Genomic DNA, 10,166 nt, shown 5'->3' with positions numbered 1-10,166 from the left:
GGTTTCGGGTGATAATAGGTCTAGGTGCTGGTTTATAACATCATCTTTGTTGGATGAGGGTTTTATTCTGCGGTTGTGTTTGATCTCTAGAGTTTCGGAGTGTATGTTGAATGAGTGTTGCCTTTTTCCTGGCCTTCTTGGCTGGTGTGTTCAAGGGAGAATGTTAGTTGTGTTAGGGACTGGGAAAAGAGGAATGCAGGGGAGATGATCTTCAGAGGCACTGGAGGCATGGAGAGTGAAGAGAGTAAGCTGCCTCTGATGTTCTACTCCACTGATAGGAGCAAATTTTTAAATCAGCTGTGGGGCAAGAGACAATGTGGTAGACCTGCAGATATCCTAACTGGTCTTCCAGAATATGAGTAAATGACCAGAGGGTGTCTGCCCCAGTTGGGTGATGGGACTCAGATATGAGGTCAGTAGGGAAGGGTAGGTGGGGATGGTTTTGGAATCCACAGGAGACATGAAAAGGGAGAGGAGAAGCTGCAGCTGGAGTTCTGTTTCAGCCCTCAGGGCAACCCTGAGTATTGGAACCCTGACAGTGGGGAAGGTCTGTGCATAGTCTTCCTGGTCCCATAACTAACATCTTAATACTGATTCATTAGGTCCCCAGGGATCATATATTTACTTATTTAGGCTTCTATTGTGGCTAATCTGTGAAAGACATTTAGTTTATTGGAAAAAAAGTAGTATTTGGGCTGCAAATGCCAGTTAGCAAGTACTCTTCTTAGGGGAGTTCAGATGTGAGCACCCAAGTTTGGAGGCTTATAATCAACTGCTATTCCAGATCCAGGGGATCTGACATGCTCTTTGTTCTGTCACCTAAACACACATGGAAAATATTCTTTCTCATACATACAAATATACACATACAATGGGTCTAGTCTTGGTTTCAAAAGCTCTTATGACTTACTTCCAAAGCAATTAGAGAAATTGAGTTGCTTTAAGTCTATAATAAAATCATACAATATCTTTAAAAAACTACTGTCTTTCATTTATTTAAAAAATAATTCATTTCCTCACTCTGATACAGGTTTACACCTAATCTTCAATCGTAGGAAACAAAAATATTTCTAAATTTTCTGACAGACATTTTTTTTCCAAAGGAGAATGAAATAGTATTAGTAGCCAAAACTATTTTCCACAATGTAGAAATATCAGGATTCAAGTAAGTGATTCCAATTTTGGTGGAACAGTCTCCTCACCCAACCCATTTTCTATTATTTGAGAAGGAGAGAACTGGAGTGCACAGGGTGAGGGGTAGTCAGTGATTTCTTTGATTATGATTTTCATTAGAAACTTATAATTCTTTTTCAAAGGACAATGTTATGTTTGAAGGTCTGTCTTTTTCTGTCATTTTTCCCCTTTTATCAGTGGTACCATCTTTATAGTGTGAGTTTTTATTAGTTATGAAATAGTTATATTATTTCTCTGGCAAATGATAGAACTTCAATTATTTTTATTTTATGGAAAATTGATATGTTAAGAGTTCATTAGGTTTTTGATTTGGAGACTTTCTGTGGAGGAACTGTTTTAGTTTTTTTCTTCTTGATCTTAGAAACTTGTATTTCTTCATTTCTTGGTGTATCTGTATTAGTACTTGTTATCATCATTATTTTTTTTCTCTTTAGGTTATTGATGTAGTGGAATCATTGGGTTTTGGTTTGTAAAGTCTCATATTTTATTGTCTCTATTTCCTAGTTACTTTCAGATGTCAACATTTCTGAGCTCACAGTCACCTTTGGGAACATCTGTTGAGGATGTGCCCCATCAGAGTAGCTACTTGCTAAGTTTTTGACAGATTTTGTTGATTGATGATGGACGGGTGATATCCCTTCCACTGAGTGTGCAATATCCCTAAAGAAGTTGACCTGCACTAGAAAAGACAGCGAGCTTCGCATAAAAGACAATGACTACATTAAAGAGAAAGCCTGGAAACAACGATTCCTCATGGTTTTTGCCTTCAGTTGCTAGATTGAATATCTATCCTAAACACTGACAATGATAGATTGTGATCTGCCAGAATGAGCCAAATAAGCACATTTGTTACCAAAGGTACTTTTGTGTAGAGAATTGATTCAGAGCAAGAAAAAAGCAAGTTATAACAGAATGTGGTAAACCCAAAGTGATTCTGTTGTTCAAAGGTGGTGGGGGAATAATTTTGGGGGAATGTGAACATATCAAAACTTAGATGGTAAAAGACATAGAAAGCTGCATTATGGGCTCAATTGGTAATTCTTGTAATACTTTGACTAAAATACTGTTAAAAGTACTGCAAACAATGGAGGTAGAGGTCAAAGGATTTCAGCGGGAATTAAAATAGAGGTCATTTATGTGATATTTTGGACCCTACCTTTTCTTTTTCCCATGTCCTCAAGAAACTGACTGAGTAAGGAAGAATTAAAAAAAAATAATGGGGGATGGAGAGATGGCTCATAGGTTAAGAGCACTGTCTGCTCTTCCAGAGGTCCTGAGTTCAATTCCCAGCAGCAACATGGTTGCTCACAACCATCTATAATGAGATCTGATGCCCCTTTCTGGCATATGGCAAACTTTCAGAAAAAATACTGTTTACATAATAAAAAAAATAAATCTTTGAAAAAAATAATGGGGCTGATTTCTTAGATGGAATATTGACTTTCTTGGATAGCTGTTACTTATGGTTCATTCAGTACAACATCACAAAAATTAAGAATTGGACATAAATAAATGAAAAGACTATTGGTTGTAGAGAAAAAGAGCACTATGAATTTGCAGAAGGTAGTCAAATGCGGAACAGAGTCTAGAATGTTCAGGGAGATTATCACCATTAAAAAGAAGGTACTTATTCTACATCAGAAGCCTAGCAAAGTGTCCCAAGGGTAAGAATCCATCCCTATATGCCCTCAGTTAATGGAGGGATTAGGTAAAGTGATTGCCATTCCCAGGAAGCAACTTTATTCAAAGCCTGCTGCAACTCTGGTCCAAGCATGGCAGAAGCCATCACAACTTAGATACCAAATTTGGGGGAATCATTGATGTTGAACTTGTTCTGGAGACCAGAATGACGTAAAATTTAAGATTATACATTTTTAGTCTGCATTTTCAGTTCTGCTCTGTTGTAGGAATCTGTGTTTGATATGGTAAGCACTCCAATGAGAGGACTGTCTGAGTTCATTATATGATACTATGAGGATGAAGCCTGAGTTGTAGTTTGAGACCGTAAGATGTTGAGATAATTAAGCTATGAAATATCTTACATAGAGAGCTAGCTACATATAGGAAATGGAGGTAACCATAGAACGAGATGTATGGGAAGTTGTGGAGAAAGAGAGCCATCTAAGCCCTTTGAAAATGAAGCCTCATGTCTCTGACACAGAGCTAGCTACCATATTCAATGGTTGACCTGCTGGGTTTCAGTCTTCCCTTGGTCCAATCTTTCCTCACTGTGTCTTAGTTCCTTTCCTTTGGGATGGTAATGGATTTTCTGTGCCTTTCACATGTTGGAAATATTTAAACTGTTTTCTGATTTTATAATATGCCACAGTAAAGAATTTGTCTTTTGTGTCAAAAGAGACTTTGGACATTTCAACAGTGTAGGAGTTGTTGCAGACTATGAGAATCATTGAAGTGACTAAATGCATTTTCTTCATAGATGACACTTGAGCCTATAATGACCTGGGTGAGAATCTAGTTAATTGAATAAAAAGCTCCCAGATGGATGAGGTATTTGAACATGTGTCTCTCCTTGATGACTTTCTTTGCAGTACTTATGGAACCTCTCATGATAAAATATCTCATTGGGGCTGGTGATATGTGCTTCTATAGCCTCAACTCATTTCCTTTTCTATGTTTCTACTATGTTGTGGTTGAAATGAATGAGCCAGCTTCCTTCTTGTGCTGCCATGACTTCACCACCAGTATAGATAGTATCATCAAATCACATAAAATACAATTGATGGAATTGTTATTCAATGCTAAGTCACTTTGCTATCCTGAATTTTTTAAAATTTTGTTGTTCCTATTTTTGTTTCTGAAGAAAAGCTTTGACTGAGTAGCCCTGACTCTCCTAAAAGTAGCTCTGTAAACCAAGTTGGCCTCCAACTCAGAGATTCACCTGACTCTTGCACCCACATGCTGAGATTAAAGGTTATTCAACATTCCAGGCTTTTTAAATATATATTATTGGGTGGTCATCCTAGAGTAAATGTTTTTGTACATGTCAAGCATTTATTGTTTTGCTGAGCTTTACCCCCCAGTTTCAATTTTGAAATTCAGCAGAAGATACCATTCTCTTACTAGATGTAGTGTCTGGGCTTTCTGAGTCATTAGATTACAATTGTGTGACATTCTTCTTCCTTTTTGTGTTTGTTTTGATTTTTTTTTTTTTTTTTTGGTTTTTCGAGACAGGGTTTCTCTGTGTAGCTTTGCGCCTTTCCTGGAACTCACTTGGTAGCCCAGGCTGGCCTCGAACTCACAGAGATCCACCTGGCTCTGCCTCCCGAGTGCTGGGATTAAAGGCGTGCGCCACCACCGCCCGGCCTTGATGTTTTTTTTAATGAATATAATCCTTTTGTCTATATACATGGATGTGCACCACATGTACACCTGTCCTCACAGTAGTCCAAAGAGGGTCTTACAACCCACAATCTTGGAATAATGAACAGTTGTGTGATTCCACCATATAAGTTCTGACAATTGAGCCCATCTGTATGCAAGACCAGTAAGAAGTCTTTTACTTCTGAGCCATCTCTCATTCCCTGTGTTGATTATTTATGATCATCATTGCTATTGCTAATGTCATCTTCTTTCTATTTGTAACTGTTTAAATACACAGTTTCTTTTAGTAAGATTTATTAGTGTACAGTTTAAACTGGAGCAATTCAGGTTTCTGGAAAATGAATAGAGAACTGGAGTGAATGCCAAACTCTTTGTAGGATCTTCAGTAAAAAAACTCTGAGTTCATCTTATCTTTTTTGTTTGTTTGAATGGAAGATTCAGTGTAGATGCAGTTAGCATAGACTAGGCTAACTTTCACCTCAGAAGCACATACACATGCTTCTACCTTCTAAGCTCTGGGATTAAAGGCGTGAGCCAATATACTCAGCTTACACATCTTCTCTGTAGTTAATAATTGTTCATATAATTTCTCTGATGGGTGCTCAGTACTGTTGAAGTGTTTGCTTATCTCTCTATCTCTGTTAATAGGCATTTTTCTTGCAGGGTGATATCCTGTTCAGAGCATTCAGAAATAATAGAGGTCAACCTCCTATTCAGTTTATTTGTGAAGTAATTTGATTTCATTTTAATGTCTGAGTTATAGAATTTGTGTAGCTCTAACCAGAATTATATGGCTATATTCTCAAAGAAGCACACATTTACAATGTTGTATCATGCTTTTTGTTTTATACATATGGATGGCATATTTATGTATGGCACATTTTAGAATGCAGTGACCTATAATGATGTGCATATCGACATCACTCAGGAAGAGTGGGCATTGATGGATCCTTCACAGAGGAATCTCTACAAAGGTGTGATGCTAGAGACCTATATGAACCTCACAGCTATAGATAATAATATAAATTTTCCTTCACATTTTATTTTTATTTATTTATTTATTTATTTATTTATTTTAATTTTTATTTTGCAATACAATTCAGTTCTACATATCGGCCATGGATTCCCTTGTTCTCCACCCTCCTGCCCCCCTCACCTTCACCCCAGCCCGCCCCCCTTTCCCATCTTCTCCAGGGCAAAGCCTTCCCCACAGACTGAGATCAACCTGGTAGACTCAGTCCAGGTAGGTCCAGTCTCCTCCTCCCAGGCCAAGCCAAGCGACCCTGCATAGGCCCCAGGTTTCAAACAGTTGACTCATACAATGAGCACAGGACCCAGTCCCACTGCCTGGATGCCTCCCAAGCAGATCACGCCAATCAACTGTCTCACCCACTCAGAGGGCCTGATCCAGTTGGTGACCCCTCAGCCATTGGTTCATATTTCATGTGTTTCCGTTCGTTTGGCTATTTGTCCCTGTGCTTTATTCAACCTTGGTCTCAACAATTCTCGCTCATTTAAACCCTCCTCATTCTCGCTAATTGGACTCCCAGAGATCCACCTGGGACCTAGTCATGGATCTCTGCATCCAGATCCCTCAGTAGTTGGATGAGGTTTCTAGCTCGAAAATTAGGGTGTTTGGCCATCCCATCACCAGAGTAGGTCAGTTTGGGCTGACTCTCGACCATTGCCAGCAGTCTGTTGTGGGGGTATCTTTGTGAGGGCGATCTGGCTGCAATATCTGTCACCCCATTGATCGCCAGGGTTGATTTGGCTGATCTGGCTGGCTAGGTGGGTGTCCCCTTCCACCCTCACCGCTCCATGTGCGTCCCTCCCGAAGCTGCATGCTCGGTCGAAGAGGACAACCTTCCCAGAATAGAAGAGGACTGGTCTTCGGTCAAGGGTATACGAGTAGCTGTGCTCCCCTGCTAGAACCTCCAAACAAGCTCTCAAGGTCCTTCACATTCTAAATAAAGGGACAACTGTTTCTTAGTTGTTGATGCTCTTCTGCAATTGTGATTGAGAATGAGGAAAAACGAGGTGAATAAATCAGATTTGGTTCTAAGGATCACTGAAGACAGTAATGTAAAATTTTTAATATCCTGTAGTATTTCATACATTTTCTCATCCTACATTTTAAGCTACAACTGGGAAAATCTTGAAGTTGAAGAACATTATCAAAGTTCTCAAAAACATGGAAGGTAATTTTCTTGTAAAAACTGATAGAAATGGGCCTCTGGTTATATATAATTTATGTGGATGTTTTAATTAAATGAAACAGTGTAAATAATTACAGCTTAAAAGGCATTGATGATCATTAAATGCTCATAAAGACACATGGCAGGTAAGCGATTTGTGTTTGCAAGTGATTCTTTTAAGAAGAAAGACAAAAAATGCCTATGACAAATCACCATTTGAATAATAGCATCATCAAAGCTATGCTGTACAAATGGCAATCCATTTAGTTTGATATTATTTCATATTACAAAAGATATACTCATTGAATATGTGATAAGAATATATACATAATCTTGTAATAAGCAAATAGTCCACAGTATAGTTACTCATATAGTTGTTCTGTCTTTGCTAATTTCAGTTAAATAGATAGAGTCAAGAGTAAAGAGGTGGTTGTTGTAGAGAAACATTATTCCCTATACCACATATTGATGAGGAACAGAAAGTCCAACTGTAAATGAAATGTGGAAATATTCTTGTTGTTATTCTTTCTTTAATAGTTATATCATATGTCACTTTGGATACCAGCCATAAAAGCATAAGGACATGGAAGAAGCAATGTACATCTCTCAATCTCAGAACACCTACAAGACATGTAGTAGTCCTATGTTGAGTAAACTTGTTGAATGTGATTCAAGTTTACAAACAATTGGTTTTCTAGCTTCATTGAGAATATATCAACAAACATACCCTAGAAAGGCCCAATGAGTTCTAGGACTGTGTAAATGCTTGTTTGTCCTGCTTCACATTGAAAATGTAGCATGACTCACAATATAGGCAACTTTATCAATGGAACAAGGGGCATAAATGTCCAAATTCTCACAGTTCTCTTCAAACATGTTAAAAAACACAGAGAACAATGATGCCACAAATATTAGCCAGGTAATAAAGGCTCTTACCATCAAGGCATATTCAAATATGCAAAGTCATCCTTAATGCAGGGGAACAACATGAGTGTAAACAACATGTTAAAACCTTAAGATCTCAGTTCTCTTTATACTTAGACCAAATTGTAAAATTAATTCATGAAGATATAAGTACTCAACAATGTAATGAATGTAGTAAAGCTTTTAAATGTTTCAATTATTCTTGCAGGCATGAAAGAAGTCATACTACAGAGAAATCATATGAATATATTGAGTGTGGTAAATCCTTTGAATATCATAGTCATCCTCAAAGCCATGAAAAAACACATTCTGGAGAGAAACTCTATGAATATAATCATTATGGTAAAGCCTATGCACACCCCACTCATCTTCAAGTACATAAAAGAACACATACCAGAGAGAAACACTATGAATGTAATCAATGTGGTAAAGCCTTTACACAGCCATATAATCTTCAAGTACACAAAAGAACACATACAGGAGAGAAAACCTATAAATGTAATCAGTGTGGTAAAGCCTTTGCTCAACACAGTGCTCTTTATTTGCATGCAAGAACACATACTGGAGAGAAACCCTATAAATGTAAACAATGTGATAAAGCTTTTGTATATTCCAGTCATCTTCAAGTACATAAAAGAACACAAACTGGAGAGAAATCCTATGAATGTAAACAATGTGGTAAAGCTTTTGTACATTCTACTCATTTTCAAGTACATAAAAGAACACATACTGGAGAGAAACCCTATGAATGTAATCAGTGTGGTAAAGCCTTTAAACAGCCATGTAATGTTCAAGTAAACAAAAGAACACATACAGGAGAGAAACCCTATAAATGCTATCAGTGTGATAAAGCCTTTGCTCGACAGAGTGATCTTCAAAGGCATAAAAGAACACATACTGGAGAGAAACCCTATAAATGTAATCAATGTGGTAAAGCCTTTACACAGCCATGTCATCTTCAAGTACACCAAAGAACACATACTGGAGAGAAACCCTATGAATGTAATCAGTGTGGTAAAGCCTTTACACAGCCATGTCATCTTCAAGTACACAAAAGAACACATACAGGAGAGAAACCCAGTAAATGCTATCAGTATGAAAGCCTTTGCTCAACACAGTGCTCTTCAACAGCATGAAAGAACACATACTGGAGAGAAACCGTATAAATGTAATCATTGTTGTAAAGCCTTTGCTTGACAGAATGATCTTCAAAGTCATAAAAGAACACATACTGGAGAGAAACCCTATGAATGTAATCAATGTGGTAAAGCCTTTACACAGGCATGTAATCTTCAAGTACACAAAAGAACACATACTGGGGAGAAACCCTATGAATGTACTTAGTGTGGTAAAGCCTTTGCTTGTCACTCGCATCTTCAAAGGCATGAAAGAATACATACTGGAGAGAAACACTATGAATGTAAACAATGTGGTAAAACCTTTGCACAGCCTAGTTATCTTCAAGTACATAAAAGAACACATACTGGAGACTAACCCTATGAATGTAATCAGTGTGGTAAAGCCTTTGTTTCTCACAATGCTCTTTAATTGCATGAAAGTACACATGGGAGAAAAACCCTATGAATGTAAACAGTGTGTTAAAGCCCTTGTATGTAATAGTGATCTTCAAAGGCATACAAAAACACATACTGGAGAGAAACCCTATGAATGTAATCAGTGAGAAAAAGACTTAGCACAACACTGTCATCTTCAAAGGCATGAAATTACACCTATTGGAAAGAAACCCTATGAATGTAATCAGTGTTCTACAATCCTTTGGTCATCACTCTCATCTTCAAAATTATAATATAACACATACTGGAGTGAAACCATACAATTGTGATCACTGTGGTAAAGCCTTTGTTCATCATAGTGCTCTTCAATTTAATGAAAGAACACATAATTGAGAGAAACCATATGAATGTAAATGGTGTGGTAAAGCCTTAGCACAACCCAGTCATCTTCAAGTATATTAAATAACACATAGTGGAGAAAAACCCTAAGAATGTAATCAATGTGGTAATGCCTAGTCACAACACAGAGCAACCCTAAAACTGTAAAACTTTTAGTATGTAATTGGTCTCTTAAAGTCTTTGAATATAACATTAGACTTTGAGGATCTGAAAAAAAATCATACCAAAGGCAATCTGAATATATATGAATTGTTATGATTTCAGGCCACATATTTACATTTAATTACACAAAATTAATTATTTTGGAAAAAATCTAAACAGTCAACAATCTGTTCAAGCATTATAATGTCTCTTCTTATTTTGTTTACACATGTCAGCTAATATGGACAAAAGTCCTATAAATTTAAATGATAAGGTAACTGAGATAGGGTATTTACATATCCCTGGCTGTCCTGGAACTCACTTTGTAGAGCAGGCTGGTCTCAAACTGATAGAGATCCACTTGACTCTGACTCCTGAGTACTGGCATTAAAGGCATGCACTACCATGCCCATCACTTTCCATCTTTTTGAGTTTCTGCTTTTGAAGGCTAACTGAC

At 37.4% G+C, this 10,166-nt stretch overlaps 1 protein-coding gene across 1 annotated transcript; it reads left to right on the top strand.

Annotated features, from left to right (window-relative positions):
- Positions 1-204: 204 nt before the first annotated feature.
- On the top strand, positions 205-9,117 carry LOC131901599 (zinc finger protein 431-like). The gene is made up of 5 exons (XM_059252703.1): positions 205-244; positions 5,430-5,549; positions 6,674-6,734; positions 7,864-7,961; positions 8,884-9,117. Exons 1-5 carry the CDS (start codon positions 205-207, stop codon positions 8,997-8,999), a joined length of 435 nt encoding a protein of 144 aa, XP_059108686.1. The 3' UTR covers positions 9,000-9,117.
- The last annotated feature ends 1,049 nt before the right edge of the window (positions 9,118-10,166 follow it).

The sequence above is a fragment of the Peromyscus eremicus genome, unplaced genomic scaffold (genome assembly GCF_949786415.1).
Source record: "Peromyscus eremicus unplaced genomic scaffold, PerEre_H2_v1 PerEre#2#unplaced_115, whole genome shotgun sequence".
In the NCBI taxonomy this organism is placed as follows: domain Eukaryota; kingdom Metazoa; phylum Chordata; class Mammalia; order Rodentia; family Cricetidae; genus Peromyscus; species Peromyscus eremicus.
This window is presented reverse-complemented; position numbering and strand designations above follow the sequence as displayed.

Coding starts and splice junctions, on each gene's coding strand:
- LOC131901599 (XM_059252703.1), top strand. CDS start 205: ATGATCTTCAGAGGCACTGGAGGCATGGAGAGTGAAGAGA. Junction 245..5,429: donor AGGCATGGAGAGTGAAGAGA/GTAAGCTGCCTC, acceptor TTTAGAATGCAG/TGACCTATAATGATGTGCAT. Junction 7,962..8,883: donor TCAAAGCCATGAAAAAACAC/ATTCTGGAGAGA, acceptor ATAAAAGAACAC/ATACTGGAGAGAAACCCTAT.